Below are 22,768 nucleotides of genomic sequence, written 5' to 3'. Positions count from 1 at the left end.
AGCATTTTTCTCACTTTTACAAATAAGTTTCGAATATCTTTTTCAATGAATGAAAGATCACCATGTTTCACTTGTTTTTTAAGCTCCATCACTTGAATAATTTGTCGTACATTAAGTCCAGCCTTTTTGTATAACAAAATCTCATGCTCATCCTCTTGAGTGATGACGTAGTTAACAGGAAGGAAACGCAGTTCTTCTTGTGAAAGTAATTCATGATTGTGATCCTTAACGAATGTCGTAATATGCCATTCTTCGGGAAATATATCAAAACTCTTTTTTAAAATAAGACGTATATGAGCATTGCATTCACATCGTATAGACTCTCTATTTCTTTGATCTTTTGAAGGGTCAAGTTGTTTTAATGGTTTCTTCCCTCTGCGATGACAATATATGTCACGTCTTACAACCATATCATTTTAATTTTTTGCAGATCGATCTTTGCAAATTGAAAAACCATGTTGTATGGTATAGTTTTTGTAGAATATGTGTGCCTCTTCAAAGGTCGAAAAGGTTTGGCCAACAAAAGGCTCATTCTCAAATAGTTGGTCAATCAATAGTTCATCCTCACTCTCATTTGGAATACTATTCAGATCAATATTACGCATGACTCAATACTGTTGTATATAACCATAAAACATTAGAATTAAAACTAGTGTGACATTCAAGAATGTGCATAAACAAATTAAATATGAATAAATAAAAGATAGCATGACAGCATACCGCTAATAAAATATACGTACAAAAGTTTTAAAGAAAAGAGAGACGAGATGGTACCTAGTAAAAGTGATGACTCCTAATGGATGAATGATTTGTATTCTTTTTCTCAATAAGGGTTAATCATTGAAACATGCATGGCTATTATGTTTTCTATAAATTATAAGAATGTGTAAATTAAAAAGATCAATATTGAATTATTAACAAGTTACTATAATTAGATAAATTAAAGATCTTTATAAAATTAATAATGATGGCATTTAATGGAGAATATTACAAAAATAGAATGCTTAACCATAACCATGGGGCTATGGTTTGCAAAATCCTATCAAAAAATACAAACAAAATAAAAAAATCCCTTATACGATACCGTATGTGTGGTATATTTGTATGTAATACATAGGCTACTTCCTCATTATGTCTTTTTTTCTTGATCGTAATATAATCATAGGGACATAATTACATATCAATCCAAACTGCAAATTTTTTATGTATAAATACAATATTTTTAAAGCATGCTTTGAACAAATATGTAATTATATCTCAATAATGAGATATATATGTAAATCTTCCATTATTATTTAGAATAAAAAGTAACCGTATTATTAGTCATATACAAGGTTTATCACGTATAAATTGAAGTGAATGATCATAGAAATATATTCATATAGATTCAAATAAAAATGCGAACAAGGTTTATCACGTATAAATTGAAATTTGTTCGTTTGAACGCATCAACAACTTTGCAAAAGATGAAAGAAGATATATGCTTTAAATGTCCATTTATCACATTATTTTGCTTTATATACACTAACATTCTTGACATTTGAAAAACAGTTAGCTTTTACGTATTTCTTTAACTTTGAAATTACAAACTTCTATAAGTTGAATGTATGAAGATTCACTATTGATAATGTTGTAAGTCAGTGTCGAGTGTTGGACACGAGTCTAAAATCTAGTTTTTACTAAAACAAACTATAATAATCCAGATTTTAGACATTTGAACCACCTCTAAACATTCAAAAATGCTATTCAAATTCAGACATAAACCTCTTTAAAAAACAACTATGGTATGAGAGGTCCGAGTCAAGAAAATGTGAGACCCAAATCTCTTTTATGTTAGCAATCTTTTATTATACTAAAACACAGTTACTCTAATAAATTATCAACCAATCACAGCTCTCGATTTTTTAAAAGTTGACAATTGTTTTCAATTTTGACTTTAATTTACACTTTTTTGTTTTCCATCACAAATTTACACTTTTTACCCAATAATTTTAATATATTAAATAAATAATAATTATTAATATATATCTAATAAAATAATAGTTAATATTTATCCAAAAAAATAATCTCTATATATATATATATCCAATTGAATAATAACTAATATATATTCAATATTATGTTTTATCATATAAACATAAAATTAATTAATTTATTTGATGTAAATATATTAACATTTTAAGACAACTTCGATGAATATATTTGAAAAAAATATTTTAATATAAAACTCAAAGTGTTGATATATCGATCAATTTTTATTCAAAATAGTATATTATGTTCTAAATTGTAATAAAAACATCTAATATTGATAAAATCGTAAGCCCCATGTGTTGATATTTCGTCAAATTGATTCTCGCTTTTGTCATCATAATCCTAATAATCATTATTAATTTTTGTAGCAAAAATCTCACTAATTTACACTTTTTTGTTTTCCATCAATAACTTATATTTTTTAGCCTAAATACTTAAATTATACTTTTTATAATATTTAGTCCCATCAACTTGAGAATATTTTTTATAATATTTCATCATTTAATTAGTTTGTTTATTGGTCAATCACAACTCTCGATTTTTCTCTAATTTTTCACAAGTATGTTTAATATCACATTATGAGTATAACTGGTTTCAAAAAAGGATTATAATATATAAAATATTGTAACATTTGCCTTGTGGAATGACTATGACAAACAAATCCATCAATATGTCTCATGTAATTATTGTATAACAACTTACAAAGTATAACACTTAGAATCATATATATCTTCAAAATTGTAAACTTTTATGACTTCAATTATTAAATGTATGAAGATAATATCGCAAGTCCTGTGTCCAGTGTTGGACACGGGTCTAAAATCTAGTTTTATACTAAAGAACATGGTCCAAGTCAAGAAGATATTTGACTAAACAGAAACCAGAACACATTCAGACAAGTGCAACTCTGAAAGGAGTTAAGAAGATGAACATAACCGTATTGATGAGGAAAAATATTTTTGTTGCATTATATTTTAGCAATATAATCTAGTTTTGCTAATGTAGCATGTTAAACATACTGATAGTGACTGCTGCAGTGATGCTTCTATATTTTGGCTGCTATGCATGTAATATCTAACTATCCATGTTTTATGGTTTCTGTTTGCAACTTTGCACGCAAGTGTAAACGTTCTGCAATATGTATTGATTGCAACTTTGCAACTGTGTAGTCCAATTGTTGACAAAGCCGCTATGTGATCTATGTAAAACAGAGTGGGTCTTCAAGCAATATAAGGGGAACAATAACACTACACACAGGAACTATTAGAAGAGAAAGGATTGCTCGAAAGGGGAAAGCATTTCTGGTACTTGTATGATAAACTGAAAACTGAATGCGTACTACAGCAACTTACATTAGCATAAGACTACAACGTCCAGTAACCCACTACCTAGAATAAATTAAGGAAAATCAAAACAGAAATACTTATACTAGAAATCAGGAATCAAACAAAGACTATTAACTACTTAGAGCTTGAGCTGAAGCGTCCATAAACACATGTGTGAATGGTGCTCCAAGTTTAACATGAATCTTTCAGTTAAATGTAAGCTTAACTTGATCAGGAGCAGTGCTGGGAAACGAGATACTAGGTACTATATTCCCACCTCTAAAATTGACAGCATCCGCTGATACCCTTATGGTCAACCTCTCCAATGAAGCACTTGTGATAACGAAATTCTCCGATTAACATACTCTGTAGAAAAGGGAACTTCAATTTGATAGTGTTGAAAAAAGAATACACCAGCTATATGTAAGTGTGCCACGCGTCCTACTGCATCCAAGTTGAAGGGCAGGGGCTTGCTCAATATTGAGGTGTAACGAAACAAGTGAAGACTAGGGACATGATCTATTTCCAAAAAATCATCCTCTTCTAATGTAGTTATTTCCAGTTCCCGAAGAAAACAAAGATTTTTAAACTTGGCCGTTTTGAAGCCTTGACAACAATCAAGCTTAATTATCTCAAGCAAGCAACAACTGGACAACAAGTTATCAAGTACTTGTTGACTTATGTTCACCTGCGTCAAGTCTAGCACACGAAGGAACACACATTTGATCAACGCATTATTGCTATTACAGATCCAAAGGGAATTGGTTGTGGGATCACGTTTAGTTACACTTAACATGTTTAGATGTTGACCATATAATGTCTCATCTGGCAATGTAAACGAATCAATCCCAAGGGAGAGCTCTTTGAGACAAGTTTTGGGAGACAAAAGCTGAATCCACTTTTCAGCAAGAAAAGCCAACTTCTTGTTCCTAACGTTGTAATGAAGAATAAAACTTTCGATGGGTGTGTCATCACGGTGATACCTTAGCAGAGTAGGGTCAATATTAACATTAATTAATAATATAAATAATAATAATACGAAATTATTTACGCAATTCAAAATATATTTATTTACACCCATCCAACCGCATCCATTGCCCATGGTTTTTATTAATTTAAAATAAATTGGAAAAATTGGAATAAAAGAGAAAAGTAAAAGAATTAAAAAACAAACTTATCGATATATACCAACCAACATGTTCCAACCTAGATCCATGGATCTGGTACCTTAAACGGCGATCAACATCATATTAATGTACTCTTTAAGATTATTCCACCGATTAACTAATATATATATATATTATAAATTAATAAATACAAAGTTGGGGAGGTGTTTACCTGATGTTAAAAAAGAAAACAATTTCGAATCCAAACTCGTCCTGTTTCTTTTTTTTTATTAGGGAATTAGGGGTGGTTTTGTTTAGCTTTATAGAGAGAGAGAGCATGGTGTCTCCAAACACCAATTACATAGTGCAATCGAATCCTGATATACTCGAATTCTATATATTCCTATATATATGGATTAAAAACCGTGCTAGGTTTTTAGCGCCTTCATACATGTTTTTTTTTTATTTGAAAAACCCTAAAGGTTGTCACTAACAACATATTATATGCTTAAAAATTTGTACATTATATATTAAAAATCGCCCTCTTGATTATTCTAATACCAAGGTACAAATTTTAATGCACCCAATTAGTTTTTACTGACAACCCTAAGGGCTGTTGCTAACAAAACTCTTTTTATTTTAACATATATGTGGGGACCACAACCTTTGAACTTCTTTTATTTTATTTTTTGTCATCTCTGCTACGGAAGTGATATATCTACAAGTAAATTTAGCCATTCACAACAATCCATGCATTAAACAGTTGTATACTGTGCTGTAAAATATATGCGATTGTTGTAGTTGGCTAAAAATTGATGTAGATATATCACTCTCCCTCTGCTACGTTTGTCCCTCTCTCTCTCTCTTATTATCTTTTTGGGTAGAAACAATTGAAAACAAATTCTTGGTAGCACTTCACAAAACCACCCAAAAACACACCACTTCCATCAACTTCCGGCTATGTTTCCGAAATTCCAAGCAAAATATAAGATCTAATCACAAAACATGAGCTAATTTGTAACTTTATCTATCCAAAAAAACAAAAAACTGGTATTAAAAACGGCAAAAAAACAAAAAACTGGTATTAAAACGGCAAAAACTTGGAATATTTATACCTCAAATTCTTAAACAGCAAACTTTTGTTGATGAGAATAGACTTAATCCCAGATAACAAATACATATTATACATCTCTACCTTTAAAATGTCTTTTATGCTCTCTTAATTTACACTACCCTATTTTTTTCTCTTTCACGCTCATTACACACACATACGTTCATCCGATTTTCGATTTTCTCTCCCTCCCCCCTTCTCTAATTTTCTCCCCCCATAAACACCATCCACCACCGCCCCAAATACTACCATCCACCGCCGCAATCCACCTTCTATGTACGCTATCCCCCATAAACACCATCCACCACCGCCCCCAAAACCACCATCAAACAACCATCCACTGCCGCCGGCTTATTTTTTTTTCTTTTTCATCGTCGCCGCCCCACAAACCACCATCAAACCACCGGCGTTTTTTTCTTATTTCCCGCTGCATCGCACGGGTACAACGCTATATATATGAGATTTATATTATTTTCAGGGGTGAAGAGATTTATATTCACACACCTGAAAAACGGGAGGAATATTTAGAAGCAGCATGCTTCTAGCTGCATTCTTGTTTTTCCCTTCCCTTTATTCCGATTTTGTATGTATTTTATACAAAATCCAGATTGGTAAAGTTTGTATGTTTCTTTTATAGCCTACGTGCTTAGATCATCCAATGCCATATTTTTTATTTTTATCGATTTTTGTATGTTTGCTATTGCACAAGCAGGTGGTTTCGCTACTGGAATAATAAACATTGGAGAATTAGAGATTGCCAATATATATCTTCTTACTTACCATATAACTAGATTATTGCCCACGTAATACGCGGGAAACATATATAGTTAGTTACATGTTAAATTTTTATAAATATCATGTGTTGATAAGTATTTAACCAGGTAAGAATTAAACCACTAAAAAACATGAAGTTACATTAGTGATTGTTTAGATTTCGATTAACAGTGACCAGACAAATGAAAAATTGATACATCATCTATTAGAGGTCTCGCTAAGTAGGGTTTTTGTTTCTTTGGATGTCTTTCATTCATCCAAATATGTCTGCATTGTTATTGTACTTGTGTTTTAACGTTTTGCTCGAATAACTTAGTTATATACGAAAATTACTAAGCAATTTAAATATCAATCTATATATCGCATGTTGTGTAAATCTAACTTAAAATTATTCATAACATCATTGCAATTTTCATACCATTATACCTTACTATAGACTCCATATTTGTTTTTTAGTTCTTTATTAAGAAGGTCGGTTTAATATCCGGACTGGTTTTCAAAACATTGATTTAATAAAAACGTTATATGATAAAAAAAAAATTTTATACAAAAATCCCTATAACCAAAATTTATTCGTTATATGATAAAAATCCTTTACAAAAATATAATTTAATAAAAACATATTACATTAAAAAGGAAAATTTTTATTGTAAAAAAATTAAAAATTAATTTTAAAGATAAAAATGATGTAAATATAAAAATATTACTTGCCATAATTATATAAATAAAAAAAATAATTATTAATGTCTACAAACTTAAATAAGGAAATAATAATAATTTAAGATTATTAAAATAAATTAAATCTAAAAAAATTTAAATAAAGTATATGACATCATCGTTTGATCTAATGATTCTAATTAAAAGTTTCATTTAAAAGTCCATACTTCTCTAATTATGAATTAAGCTTTCTCTTTTATATATATTATATATTTTGAGATTATTCAACTAACGATGGTCTGTCATTTTTTAAACCCGTGTCTGTACCCGATGGCTTCCACATTTTTGGTCACCATTCTCAGTCAACAAATCTAAGACAACTTGTTAATGGCTACCTTCTTGTTGCCCGAGCGGCGGTGTCGTCTTCCAGAAACAACAACACTCCGCCGTGTTTTGACTTCTGTTAAAGGTGCTAGTATGGTGGGAGATATCTTTGACACTGGTGAGGTGCCGGCTCTCCGTTGCTTGAGAAATTTGAACCCCAATCTGCAAGCAATGCCCAATTTAGAGCAAGTAGAGGCGCTGATTAGCCATTACGGGCCCACGGTTTACTTGCTAATAGGAATGGAGAAGGATGCTGTAATTTATGCTAAAATGTGTAGTGAACCTTTAATAAGGAATGGAATGTAGGTATTTGAGGGAATGTAGGTATTAGAGAAAGGAATAATTAATTGGCTAAAAGGTTAATTTCATTACATGTGGAGAGGTTTATATATGCAAACTAATTGTAATAAAAACCCCTCATTAATTACAAACCAGTACATGAATATTTACAAGACAAACCCCTTAATCTAAACATAATAAACACTAAGGATATAACAAATACTAATTTACAAAACATGCACTACTAAATATAAAGTTAACAATCTCCCCCTTAGTGTTGTTTTGTAAATGATCATCGATTAGCTCTTTTCTTCTTCCTTTGGCGTCTATTTCGCTTCTTTGTTGATGATTCGGGTTTGTCGTGTAGAAAGGTTTGTCGTGTAGAAAGGTTTTGATTCCTTCCAGTATTTCTTAGGCACAAAGTGATATTTTGGATCATCAGGATGATTGGGTGGTTCGATGATATTGTCGGCAAAATTGACTGGGGGCATGTTGTGAAGTCCTTGCTCATTGTTTGGTGAATATCTGACCCAAATCCCCAGTGGATGATGAATCACACCTTCTTGTACTTTAGGCAATCTTGCTTCTTGAATTCGTCTAGACCTTGTTCTGTGATCCAATCTTGTTTTTATCTTCTTGATCACCCTTTCAATTCTCTTCCTTTTTTTGACATTTTCTTCAAACTCAATGAGGCTTTCAAAAACTATGAAGCACTATTTCAAAGTCCCATTAGAGTACTTACAAAGTTCTTCAAGTCTGATGAAGATTTTGTGTCCTTGATCACTAATGAATACAAATCCTCTCGGATTATCAAAGATAGCACCAGTATTGAAATTCTCCAGATTGATTCCTTGGATTCTTTGATTGGGCACAGTAAGGTTAACTTTCTTTCTCTTCTTTTCGATGGCCCATTTTGAGTCTGACTAAGGACAAGACTATCCATATATCTCTTGACAACGTAATAATAAGCTTCTTGATTCTCAGGATCCTGTTGAACAAGCTTACTTCCAAAGTGGTGAAGGAGAAAGATCAAGTCATCCCCAGACAGTAGGTTAAGTCTTGCTTCTCCGAACATGTACTGACGCCCGTCTTCTCGTCTAACAACAAACCACATTAGCTGTCTAGCAAACCTAGGTTCACGCCATTCTTTGAAGTGGAAGCAAATTACTTCAACAGTTTTCAGCTTGAACTGGTTTTTCCAAACTTTGTATGCTTTGTGGCTTTTGGCTTTCATGAGATCTTCTAAGTACTTCTTTCTTTGATGATCAAGCTCGTATGCTCTTCTTGCTCTTAGTTCATCAATGTTGATCTTTTTCAGCTCTTGTTTTTTAGAGAAATTTGAGAAACCTTTTCTTCAAGGAATTTTGTCTATCTGAACAAATGAGGATGAATGGTAAGATAGTTGATTCTACTTCTTTCATTTGATCGAAAGCCTCCTTCATTAATCCGAACTTGTGGTGCTCTAGGGTTGACATGAATTTGAGGGTGATTGAGATGGTGAATGAGTTGGTCAAAGTTCAATTGGTTGAGTGAGGGTTTTGGTTGAGGGACTTTTGGGTAGTTATCAAAGCTTGGGGGAGGACGATCGTCATTATCAGAGGAATCATTGTCATCATTAGGATCAATATCATTGCCTCCAAAATCAAAATCATCATCAAAATCTTGAGACTCATCATTAACATCTTCAATAATAACGGAGGGATCAAAATCGAAGCCTCAAGACTGAGCATCATCTCTTATATCTGAGTCACAAATAACATCTGTTGCAGTGCTAGCTCCAGCCACTGACTCTTCAACATTAACTTCTTCAGTATGCAGTTGTTCTACAAGAAGCTTCTAGCTCGGTTATTCTTTTAAGTGCTGCTTCGAGTTGTGCCTCTTTTAAAAACAGATCTTGAGCTGCTTGATCTTGAATAAGTTTGAGTTGGTGCATATGATCAAAGCGAGCTTGAATTGAAGCTTGGATTGCAAGATCGTACGAGTCAGTTTGTCCATCAAGTGAAATAATATTAGCAAGAAGAGAATCATAGAGAGAATCAAGATTTGCTCGGCTTTCGGGAGGCATGGGTCCAGAAAGTTTCTTTGGTAGTGAATCGGAAGAAGAGGAAGAAGGTGATGAATGTGGCGAAGATGGTTCAAATGGTAAAGTTGGTTTTGGCGGGCGAGGATTAGTATATCTTTGATGAAGGAGGCCATGAGCATCTAAGGCTGCAACAACTTCACGCTCTTCTTGATTAATGGGAATATTAACTCTTTCGGAGATAACTGGAGGCTGATAGCGTGAAACCGAAGGAATGGCGACAGCTCTGCCTTTTTCAATGCGGAGCACTTCGGCTTTTGTTTCGGGGGATAGAGGAAGACCTTGAATGACCGATGTAGATGTCGTTGTCACAATTGTAGGCTCCATTGGGTTTACAGTGTGGCCTGAATGGTGTGAGCCACCAGGGCTTCCCAATGATTTATGAAGCGATTGCTCGACATTGGTTGTTGCAGAACGAATTGACTTAGCACGAATGCCGAGCACAATGTTCCGGTTGGTGGGACTACCGGAGTCTCCTAGAGAGCCCGTTGGACTGGGAGTTTTACATCGAAAATGCAACGCATGCCTTGCTTCTTCAAAGCTCAACTCTACAGCGCCTGTCAAGGTTACTTGTGGTATGAACACATAAACAGGACTTCCAGACACTCCTTGAGACGGTGGAACCACTGACTCTCGGTCTGTTGAAGCAACATTCAAAGAATGTGCGTGCTCAGAAATATGTGTCCTAGGGGATCTAGACTCAATTGTGTGAGCAACTGAAGTTGGGAGAGAGGCAGAAGTCTCCACTACTTCAATATCAACATCCTCCGAATGAGGAGTCGATAGTGGATGCGGTTGGTGCCTGTGCAATGATGAAACTGGATCCTGTTGAGAGGATCCAGAGTGGCGAGAAGGTGTAATATGCGAGGTTGGGGAGTCCTCGGCTTCTATCCTAGTGGTGGCATCCCGGTTAGTTGGTTCAACTATCGGAGGGCCATCGTTTTCTTTATGCCCTATTCCTAACCCGGACCACACATCCTCTCCATTTTGTTTTTCGACCTCTCCCTCAGGACCACCTTGTTCCTCCGAAATATCAAACAAAACATCATTCAAAGGAAGATCATCGTGAATGTCATCATGATGTGATGAAGACTGTTCTTCATGAGATTCCTCAGGAATTGGTAAAAGAGGAGTTCTCACACAGACAATAAAGTTTGGAATTGGGGGTTGCCTTGCAGTAGTTGATGATGAAGATGGTGAAGAAAGAGTTTCAGAAGACGAAGATGAAGGAGTTAGTGGAGAAAGAGCAGTGAAAGCCAGAGTTGTTGATTTAGATTTTGATTTGTGGCGATGAGACTTATGTTTCTTACTTGGTGGAGCAGATGATTCAGGTATGTCGGCTGCAGAAGAGGAAGGAACAGATAAGCCAGGTGCCGAAACATCTCCAGACCCCTCTTTTATTTTCCTAGACCTATGACCCTCTTTTGGCGACCTATACGGGCGTGGGGAAGGCACAACTCGGCGTTGAGCAGCCATACACTCGTCTAAATACTCTCTGTAAATCCTGAGATCAGGATTATCTAATGGCACCTGGCGAAGCAGAGGTTCAGGAATAGGCATGAAATCAATGAATTCAATCCTGTTGTTGGTATATACACTTCGGAAGCTTGAAATGAATGCACGTCTCGAGGCGGGAAATTGTTGAATGTTGTCGTTGTTGTTGACAAAGTGCTCCAAAATGACAGACAAGAAACAGATAAAAGCAATGTATTTCTTGTTGGCCATGAACTTTCCATTTACTTGTAGTCGAAGATGATCAAATGCAATTGCAGCAAAATCCAGATGTACATTGAAAGCAATTCCAAAAAGATATGCAAGTGTGGCCTTTGTGAAATCATCTTGACCTTTGCGAGATGGTGACAAGCAGTTGTTGATGATGGAGCAAAGTGTATGCCATAATGGATGAAAGTTCTTCTTTCTAATGTTACTAAGTGCAGAAAGTTCTCCATCATAACCTAAATCATGAACTCGATGTAGCATCTCAAGTGTTGGTGGAGTTTCAACAAAACTTGTTTCTCCCGGTCTTGAGTCAGCAGCAGGAAATTGTAAAATAGTACGGAAATCATTGAGATTGAACTTAAATTGCTGAGAAGCACCATCTGTTGTTTGAAGAGAGAAACGAAAGAATGGACTTGCTCTTCCTCTTGCGGGAACGAATTCGATGGTTCGCCACATTTGAAACAGTAGTTCCTCTTCAATGCCTTCGGCGGTGATGGTGAAAACATTAATCATTGGGTGATATGTAAGCATAACCGGGATAATTCCAAATGGACATGTAAACGGAATCATAAGTCGAAAATTATTTGTCATTTGTTCTGTAGCACCATCTTGAAGAAACTCCATTCTGAAATTAACAAGAATACGAATGGGAAACATTGTTTCCAAGGTTAATTTATTCACAAATGATTCATCTTACACTGTTTATTCACAAAAGATGTAAAGGTAGTACAGCAAAGCGTTCGATACCTTACTTCTTAAGGAAAAGCAATGTAAGATAGTGAAAAGTTCAGTTTATTGAGGTAGAAAGTAAAATAAATTGATCATACACCCTGTTTTACAGAAGATGCAAAGACAGTACATCAAGGCGTTCAATATCTTGCTTCTAAAGGAAACCCGATGTATGATAGATGGACAAAAATATGTTTTGAAAAATAAGAATGATTATACAACCTTTTTCACAAAAGATGTAAAGATAGTACATCAAGGCGTTCAATATCTTGCTTCTAAAGGAAACCCGATGTATGATAGATGGACAAAAGTATGTTTTGAAAAATAAGAATGATTATACAACCTTTTTCACAAAAGATTTAAAGGTAGCACATCAAGGCGTTCAATACCTTACTTCTTAGAGAAAACAGATGTATAATCAACAATATAAGCAAGAAGAAATGTGGCAACCAATATGTGTAAACTCAGATAGATTTATGAACATTAGATTGATCACAAATGAAATGATGAGAGAACACAGCGATGTGAATATGGTGAAATCTTATTAAGAATAAGATACGATGATGAAAAATCATTTTTATTGTGAAGTCAGGAATAAATATAAATCTTTAAGCAATTTGAAAGACTGATATAGGTTTAGAAAAATTTTGGACAGAGTAACATTTTATAAAAATGAGTATTTTAAGAACCAATACCGGTATTTGCAAAGCATCAAGATATCAAATAAATACTTGATATCGATGCACTTGCGAAGATAGACAATCCATATAATACAAACAAAGCACGATATAAGCAGTTAAGCACTCATAAATGATAAATACACATGTAAAGCAATTATTGCACATAGAATAATCACATAACAATTAAGCATAAAGTAAATCAGAAATGAAATAGGAAAAAATAAGATACCAGAGTACGCGACTAAGATAAATGACACAAGAAGATCACGTAAGAGTCAAATAATCACCCCTGGAAAAATAAAATCATGAAAAACTATGAAAACCGGTAATAAAGTATCAAAAGATATGAAAACCGGTATTAAAGTATCAAAAGATATGAAAACCGGTATTAAAGTATCAAAAGATATGAAAACCGGTATTAAAGTATCAAAAGATATGAAAACCGGTATTACAATATCAAAAGATATGAAAACCGGTATTAAAGTATCAAAGGATAGCAAAGTCGGTATTAGAGCATTGAAAGTACTGAAACCCGGTAATAGAAAGTACAAAGAAATGAAAGCCGGTAATAGTGAATGATTATACCTGAAAGCCGGTTTTGCCTGATAGATGAACTAATACCGGGATTCCTTTAATAAAAGATATAATACCGAGTTTCGATAAAGTGAACTAATACCGGGATTGAGAGAAAGCCGGTTTTAAAGAAGGAAAGAAAAACTTAGAAAGTTTTTAGAAAAAGTCAAGTGAGGGTCAAGGAGGGGTATTTATAGTGGTCAAAACCGGGATTTGACCGGGTTTGGTTTGACCCGGTTTTTTTTTAAATGGGTTTTAGGTGTCATGAAGCGAAAATTAAAAGAAATTTAAGGAAATTACTTAAGACAAAGAAATACGGACAAACTCCCCCTAGAAATATTCATTAAGGCACACAGATAAAAAATCTACAAACTCCCCCTAGAAACATGCAGTCTAGCTTTTTTCTCCCCCTCAAATATTGCATATAAGAACACGTAAGCAGATGGCAAAGTGACCGGCTTACAGATTCAAGCTAAAAGTATCATATTATTGCGGCTGAATATCTTGGAGGTGTTGTGGCAGAACCATACTGGTTGAAACATATAAAGGAAAGCAGGCCGGAGGGGGCTTTTTATAAGGGGCCATCTAAGGTTGAAAAGATACTTGACCAAATGCCGCTCTTCATCCGGCCGTTGATTCAGGTTTACCACCAGAGCTTTATGATGAGGTAAGGCACCCGCGGCCCACACAGCCGACGGAATTTAGCATGGGGATGAAAGATGGCAACTTCTACATTTGCATAGATGGTCTCGTTGCTTTAGGTTGCTATTCCTGATATAGGACTATAATTTAAAATCCAAATAACCCAAATGTCCGGAGTTAAATCTAGATTATGCTACCAGAATGTTTTTTTTTGTGTGTGTGTGCTTGATACACTATGTTATTTGACTTCTTTACTATGTTATTTGTTTGGGTAGATATTGTGTCCTTAATTGGGTAGATTTTTTTGTGTCCTTAATTTGTTTGGGGTTCCAAGTTCCATCCAGAATTCTTGGTTGGGCCACTATCTGAATTAGGTTGTGAATGTGGATCACTCCATAAAATCTCAAACAGTAACCATGAAATATACATTGTAAATTTTGTAATTTAATACATGTATTAGATTAGATAAAACCTACAGTTACTGAAGGTTTGTGAGTTGCAATCTAGAAATCACATTCACTAGATCTATACCTTCTTCCGGGGGTTCACAAGACTGATCATTTGCTCTAATGTCAAAGAACTTCACCATCCATAAACGATCAAATGATAATACTTGCTGAATTAACTACGTGACCAGTCGTTTTTGGAAGAACTGTGGTTCATGTCATTATTTACATTATACAAAAAAAAAATGGATGACATTTTTTTTTTTTTGAAGTTGTAGATTTGACCTCCACAGAAGTTGATGAATCCCATCTTGTGAGAGCACTGCTTGTAAGTTGTAATATCGATAAAAGGTTGAAAATGGAAGAATTTGATGATGAACCGAATGATGTGTATGTAGCGAGTGACCCACTTTTTTGAAAAAGAGGGGGGAGCCGGAGAGGGCATCGTGGTTTCAGAAAACACTAGTCGATTGCCGCTTACTAGGGAGTGGGTATGCCACATACCAAATTGTGTACCGTGGCTTGATAGTTGATACCGCCCACACCCTTTACCCTAACTATGTGCATTTTTAAATAGATATTTACATTGATATGTTAGTAGTTTCCATTAGCTCATTAACCCACTATTGGTAACTTTGATAGAGTAGTCTATTACTTCATTTTTATAAACTACACAAACAGGTATTGTTATGTTCTTTTCAATGACATACACATTTTGAACACACTAGTTTTGATTTATTTACCAAACACATGCTTTCGTCTAAAAGTTATACTATGAGGTAAAATATCCATATTTGTGATACAAATATCACTTTCCTTTTGAAAAAGGTATCATTACAATCGTGCTCTATAGTAATATCAGAATATGTAAGAAAAGCTAAAAATACACTATTAACCAGACTACCAAAAATCAAGTGACTAGGTCCTAATAGTCAGCTATGTATTATATCCCACATCCATAATGTTAAAACCAAATAAATGAAATACATCAATGATTTTCAACTAGCTCTCCAAAACAAACTGTGGGTCCATCACTATACATTCAGACATTTGCTAATGACACTTGAAAGGCGGAAGAAAATAGACGAAACAACCCGCTAAAAGCCTATAAGTTATTTCTTAACATCTAATAATGTACCTTTACCGAAAACGTCTAATAATGTACCACAACACGAGTTTGCACAAAAAGACACCTAGAGAAGCTGCGTGACATGGTCTAACCTCACCACTCCAACTCTTCGCTAAATTCCACCATTCACCTCTTCCAGCCAGTAATCTTATCTGAGATTAAAAAAAAGGTTCTAATTAATGTAGTCAGGTCTAACTTTTAAAGGTAAAATTAACATGAGGAAAGAACACACGGCACAGCACTCAAGTTTGCTTGATTCATGATTAGGGATGGCAACGGGTCGGGTATGGGCCGGGTTTAAGTAATCCCGGACCCGGACCCGATTAAAAAACCCCGGCCCAAAACCCAACGGGTCCCGTTTACTTGCTAACTATCGGGTAACGGGTTTCCCCGCTGGTATCGGGGATCCCCATTATTAGTCACTCATAAACTACCAATTCTAAGAATCGAACAGTTATGAACTTCCAACATTTCAAGTTTCCAACTTATTTTAATCACAATACATTGAACATGATTTAAGGCCTTTTGATTGATTTAATAAAGATGGTTGTTCTAAATATAAAGAAGTATAAAGTCTTCTGATTGATTAAAATCTCTCGCTTTCAAAACTTGATAATAAAACATCATAAGAATCAAAGAAGTTGGTTTGATAAAACAGAAAGTTAAAAATATAATACTGTAAAAATTTGATTATATGTGGCGTTTGGTTATTCCTATTGAGAACAAACTAGGAAATAAAAGATTAAGTTATAAAGAATCTGACAAAACATAAATCAACATATCAAGCATTTTCAAATCCATGCGGGCCGTGTATACGGGTACGGGTTTCGGGTATACGAGTCGGGTATGTGGGTTTTTATCAACTACCATCCCCGGACCCGAACCCGTGAAAATTTTAAAAACCATCCCCATACCCGGTCCAAAACCCGCAAAACCAGACCCGAACCCGGCCCAAATATGTCAGGTTTCGGATTTCCCCGTCGGGTACGGGTTTCTTTGCCATCCCTATTTCATGATCAGTTCCACAAGAAAAGCTTTAAGATCAAAATGATCAATTTCAACTTCAGAATTGATGTCCAAAATGTGATGGTTAACTTAAAACCTGATGAGAACTAACTGGCTTTAGGTGGTAACAAGATTAATATCAAAGTTGAAAATATATGCCGTTTTCAGATGGAAGGAATGTCGGGAATGTAGTTGGAATAAAAGACTCCAACAAGATATAGCCCCACTGTGACATAAGTATATTTTTCAAAAAGAACTCGAGGTGACAATTCTCACCCACTTAGGAGTAGTCTGGGATTTAGGTTATAGTTTCCTTTCTATCTAGGATTCCAGTAAAAATGAACAGAATCATTTTTAACAATATCAAGTGAGTTGAACTGCTGAAAGAATTGCACAAAGTGTATTTTGCATACAGGTATACAACCTTCTAAAATGGCTTTATTAAAAAATGGATCATTGCAATAATATATATTGTGTTATTATCTTTTTAACGCGTTAGATTTCATGAAAAATGTTCAAAATTTGGACAGAGAAAGTATTTGTGGGTCAACCCATTCTGTTTTGAGTTCCGAACCATAATAAAACCAACCCATTTTGACCCACCGCCTAACCCACCTTTATGCCAAAAAATTGCATTACAGAAAAAAAATATTAAAACGTATAGGAAAAAAATATGTGTAAGCTTACCGTCTCTAGCAGATATCTGGGATTTGTTACTTCTAGTCCATCCTTTGGCATTGCCTTGTAAAGGCTTCTGAGCTCGAGGCGACTGCAAGCTCAGTTTGCCAGTGGAAGATGGCAGAGAATGCCGTCTGATGAAACCATTTTCAACTCCATCTTCTGCTGCTTTGGCCACTGCCTGTGCTCTAAGTTTGGCCTTAGCCGATTCAGTTGCTGCCATATAGCTTGGTAAAGTGGGTGCGGTTTGCAGTACACTCTCAGGAGGCTCCTGTTTTGCTGGAAAAGACTTTCTCCTCCTTGTTTTCTGATTTTCTTTAGAATTATCTTCCTTGCCATTTATCTCCAAATCTAATGGCGGATAATCTAATGGCAGATTAGACATGGTCTCAGCCTTCACATTGGTTTCTACAGTTGATGGGTCAACAAGATGGTGATCATTTTGCAAAGCATCTTGTGGTTTAACTGTATCCTCCTCTCGAGTTTGAACAGGAAGTGCTTCAGGCTCGGGCGCTTCAGTCATTACACCAATTAAATTGTTTACTTTTTCAAAAGGCTCCCTATCCTGTTCAGAAGCATCAACATTTGAAGACTTAACATTTGCACTTTCTGACTTTTCTGAAGGCCGGGAGGTTGATACTGAAATTTTCCTTAGGTTGTGTTTCACCTTCTCGAGTTCACTATGAGATTGCTCCTGAGGTGACTCTATTTGGTGACTAGACACCTTCCTGAAAGTAGGCTTTGGTTTTTCATTTTCAGAGGGATTTGCCGTATTACCCTCCAGATTTGCTCCAGAAACTCGACGGACACTTCTCTTTGGCCTCCCAAGTTCTGCTTCTTCAGATTGCAACTTTATCGGCTTTCGTTTAGGCTTTGAATCAGGAACTTTTTTAGGGAGGGGAACTGGCTCCCAAAAGTGGGAAGATGACCAACGCTCTAGCCATTTTCTCACTGAATTTGAGTCAACTGGATCATATTGGATGCTTAAGGGAGTGGTAGTACCAGATGAAGCAACAAGCTAAAGTCAGAAAGAAAGTAAATGTCAACTTGTCAAGATATAAGAATGATAATTATAATATCTCTAAGACGATAATGTGTATATTTGATGATACCTTAGTGCCAAATGCATTTGTTGATAACTTTTCTGATTGAAGAGATGTTTTAAGCAAATCTGCGTGTTTCTTATAAAAAAAAGAAAAAAAAACAAACAAACAAATGATTATTTAATATGGAACAAGAAATACTGTCCATCGGAAGCACGTAGAATAGTACATGATACAGTAAAAGCAGAGGTGAGTTACATGTTCTCTTTGAGTGTTTTTTTGAAGCACGTGACAGCTATCACCAGAAAGTCTGACCCTTCGGCCACGAGCGATTGCCTGAAACTCAACAATTACACGCATGCAACTCAAGGTAGCAACAGCCTGTCTTCTAACCAATCGACCACGAACTTGGGCTTGCAGCTTTATGATGCCCTTGAGAGCGCAAAATGCCCGACGAGCCTTCACATGCAGTTAATCATATCAGTATATGTACCCCAGAGATTAAAATGTAAGAGTACAAGTTAAGTGTAGAATGCCAAAAAAGTTCTAAGATCTAAGAAGGATAACGTAACCAGGCAAGAAACTGAAACGACAACACAGATAGAATGAGTATGACATTTCCATCACCTTATATCTAGCTACAAAATATAGGATGCAGATAGTCATCAACAATTTGAGTGCTAAATGTATTTTGCAGCAAGCAGCACATTAAATACAACTTCTAGCCAGCATTTTTTTCTAACAAATGCAAGATAAACTGATAAAGTGAGAGAGCGTTACCATGTAGCCCCTGAAAGCTGCCTGTGTCGTTATGGCAGCTTGCTCTAGTCTTCTTAACTCGTCTTCATTTACAGTATTCAATCCCACGGGACTTGTCACAATTTCAACTATATCGCTTGTTAGGTTGGCACTGGAGGTCTTTTTTAATTCAGTGCGTTCTCCACTGTCATGCATAACAGGAGGCACTGGGCTTGAAATCACCATAGCATTGTCATCAAAATGCTTTGATGGTGCCTTGGCAGTGACACGTGTCTTTTTGTCTACAGTAGCATCCTTCAAGAAACAAAGAAGAAATAAGGATCCAGTTTGTTATTTGTCAATCCCTTGAGAGAGATAAGTTACTATTTTTTGTTTCAAATGGTAGATACTCGAGAACAACCCTATAAGCTTCCCATCACCATCTTGGGGTTTGGAAAGGGTATGAGGTGTGCCGACTCATGGCATAAAGCAGATTGGTTGTTCCTTTCAAGTTAACAGATCGACAACTGACCATGTAGATGAACAATACATATATCTTCTCATGTCATTGTTCATAAAACAGTATTATGTGTATTTGTGTGTACAGTACATGCTTGAAGGGAAGGAGAGAAATAACAAGCACAGGGCACAATAATCTTCATGGATCTTGATAAAGTCATTAATAACTGTTCTTAGGTGAAAGCAAAGATAATACAAGATAACTACTTCTGGAACATGAAGCGTGATCATGACTTACGAGAAAAATTTTGAAAAATGTATTGTCAACATACAATGTTCAATTGTATAAGCAGATTTGAGCTTGCAGGGGATCGGAAAATACATATAAATGCCGGGGTAACCATTTACCCAAAAGAAATATATATAAATGCAGGTACATCGACACCAATGAAGAAAATTCAGCAAGCACACATCCTAGCAAAGCCTATATCAAATATATAATATATATATATATATACCCTGCGAATGAGAAGACCCTCAACACATGTTTCCAGAATTCACAATTAATATAGGTACTAAATCATGACATCCATAACAAGAACAGAGTAACAGACTCACATATATATATAATACATATACAAGTAATGGCACTAAACATCCTTTTCTTACTTTAGAGAGATTAGATCTCGACGACTTTTTCCCAAAAATCACAGTCTTGATCCACTTTCCGGGAGACTTCCCCATAGTTGACAAAAGCCTTCAAATCTCTGCATGATTCAGAAATGTACTTTCGGTTACTAAAAACATGATTCTACTACCTGATCTGCTTACTAAAAACTGAATTTAAGTCTTTCAAACCCAATATATTTTTCATTCATTCAAATTACAATCTATATTTTTTTCTCATAACAAACTTGCCGAAAAATAATCCTCGACAAAAAAAGGCCCCTATTCGACATAAATAACTAGAATGTCACAATGTCACATAGATCCTTTATCCTTAGCACATATATATATATCAGGTAAAACACATATAGATCTAGTTAAACTTTCGCAAAAAAATTTTTTATTTACCGGATGTAAAAAAAAAAAAAAAAAAAATTGCAAAATTTGAAACCGGAACACATACATGCCAAGTAAGGAGAAATAAGTACAATTAATTAATCATTATATCAACATACAATTACAATACATACAAACATATATAAGTAATAATAACATTTGTTTTAAATTTAAGTACAAAATTAAAGCACAAGGTAATTCAGATCTACAAATGTACCTGGAAAACTACAAGGTATTAGTGACCAAACATACACACACATGTGTGTGTGTGTGTGTGTGTGTGTGGGGGGGGGGGGGGGGGGGGGGGGGTGGTTGTTTACTCGTGAAGAGTTTTTATTGGTAAAGTTGGTTGAGATGGGCAAGGAGTTAATATTTACGGGACTATAAAACAAAACAAATGCAACGGCACGATTCTACCCCCGCTGTCTTTTTCTTAAACATTATTTTTTTAAAAGAAATTGATATTTTTTCTAATTCGTTAACCTAAAAATATACTTTAATAATACTACAATGACATTTAAAAAATCAAGAGACGATTAACATTGTATTCTCGGGTTTATAATTATATAGGAAAATAAATGATAAGATTAGATATAGGAGGAGAAGAAAAGAAATTATATTCATATAATACATTAAAACCGTTCGATTATCTTTAAATTTTGAACAATTTTCTCGAGTTCAGTTCGGTTGTCTTAAAAATTTTTGAACCGTTGATTTCGGTTACCTAAAAAAGTCAATTAACTGTGCTTTGCTTTTTGTTTAACCATTTACTAAAATATAGCTTATATAAAGTTCAAGTTTTCCATTATAATAGTCAATTTTGTTAACTATATATTTTTGTATTTATAGTAGTCATTATTGCTATATCGATATCTTTTCTATAAATAAAAATATACATTAAATCTAATTTAGAAATACTTTTTTCTATGTTATTTTTATGCAAATGCAATTTTTTGGTGAATGGGCTTCACTATAGTGATGGTTGATAGGATATTGACTTTTTATGGCGATACAACGATGTGGTGGTTGTTGATTGCTATAATACGGTTGTTGGAAATTTACTCATACAAATTCAGTGAACAATATATATGTTTTCAACGCAAGCTTCAATTAATAAAAAAGTAAAAATCTGAAAGATTAATAACAAAAAAGGGTTTACTAAATACAGCCCTTAGGGCAAGTTTAAATTCATATGTTACCACTTACAATTCGTATGTTACCACTTACATAAAAATAATAATGAGTAATAAAGTCCTAGCTGTTTCAACTTTAAAAGATAACTTAACACATTTATTCTCCTTGTCTGGACCATAAACAAGGTGTTTCGATCCATCAAGACTTTAGTAAAAAGTTCAATGAAAATTTTATTTTATGTGTTTTTAAATTATATATATATATATATATATCTATTTATTTATTTTTAGTAAAAAAAGTGTATGAAGATTTTCACATACTCAAGTATGATTGTAGGTTTTTGAATTTTCATTCTTTGAAAATATGAATATAGATGTCATACAGAAACAAAATGTTACCGAAACACATGATTGGTGATAATATTCAAGGATGCTAAATGTAGCTTTTACTTTAAATAAACTTCATCGATTGGTGATAATATTCAAGGATGCTAAATGTAGCTTTTACTTTAAATAAACTTCATCGAACAACATATTCAAGTACACAAACTCTAGAGATATAACTATTGAAAATCATGGTGCACTTGTTAACTTTGATGTCTTAATCATGATTGGTAGTCATTGGAGGTACATCATTCACATTAATCCAAACACAACGACCTCTAACACAAAGAGGAAAACTGAGTGGCTGGCAACGAGTCCAAAAACATTCTTTGGGGCCATGACATTCAGGACGATCACTAAATGCGAGCGAAATTTGAGAAAAGTTCATCATACCTGTAAAACAAATGAAAATGATATTTATGATCAATTGTGAATGAATGTGAAAAAAAAAGAAAGAAAACAAACATGCCTTAAAGGATATAGTGATTTACTCGAAAGAAAAATAGCAAATATAAAAAGGGCTGAAAATTTTGAAGAAGTCATTTTCATAATTGTCGCCGATAAACAATTTGTCTATATGTTTGTAAACTACTTCGATTCA

At 34.4% G+C, this 22,768-nt stretch overlaps 1 protein-coding gene across 1 annotated transcript; it reads right to left on the bottom strand.

Moving 5' to 3' along the window:
- Positions 1-15,455: 15,455 nt before the first annotated feature.
- On the bottom strand, positions 15,456-20,935 carry LOC122578360 (protein IQ-DOMAIN 31-like). The gene is made up of 7 exons (XM_043750308.1): positions 20,868-20,935; positions 20,258-20,355; positions 19,172-19,444; positions 18,650-18,850; positions 18,461-18,529; positions 17,358-18,366; positions 15,456-15,817 (listed from the first exon to the last, which is right to left on the bottom strand). Exons 2-7 carry the CDS (start codon positions 20,330-20,332, stop codon positions 15,792-15,794), a joined length of 1,653 nt encoding a protein of 550 aa, XP_043606243.1. The 5' UTR covers positions 20,333-20,355; positions 20,868-20,935; the 3' UTR covers positions 15,456-15,791.
- Positions 20,936-22,768: the final 1,833 nt, after the last annotated feature.

This window comes from Erigeron canadensis, chromosome 8, assembly GCF_010389155.1.
Source record: "Erigeron canadensis isolate Cc75 chromosome 8, C_canadensis_v1, whole genome shotgun sequence".
NCBI classification, from domain to species: domain Eukaryota; kingdom Viridiplantae; phylum Streptophyta; class Magnoliopsida; order Asterales; family Asteraceae; genus Erigeron; species Erigeron canadensis.
Note: the sequence above shows the minus strand (reverse complement) of the source record. Positions and strands in the feature narration are given on the sequence as shown.

Bases quoted from the DNA above. Each gene is read 5' to 3' on its own strand.
- LOC122578360 (XM_043750308.1), bottom strand. From the start codon at position 20,332: ATGGGGAAGTCTCCCGGAAAGTGGATCAAGACTGTGATTTTTGGGAAA. The intron at 19,445-20,257 runs GTAAGAAAAGGA...TGTTTCTTGAAG, and splicing joins CGAGATCTAATCTCTCTAAA to GATGCTACTGTAGACAAAAA. The intron at 18,367-18,460 runs GTATCATCAAAT...TTCTGACTTTAG, and splicing joins CAAATGCATTTGGCACTAAG to CTTGTTGCTTCATCTGGTAC.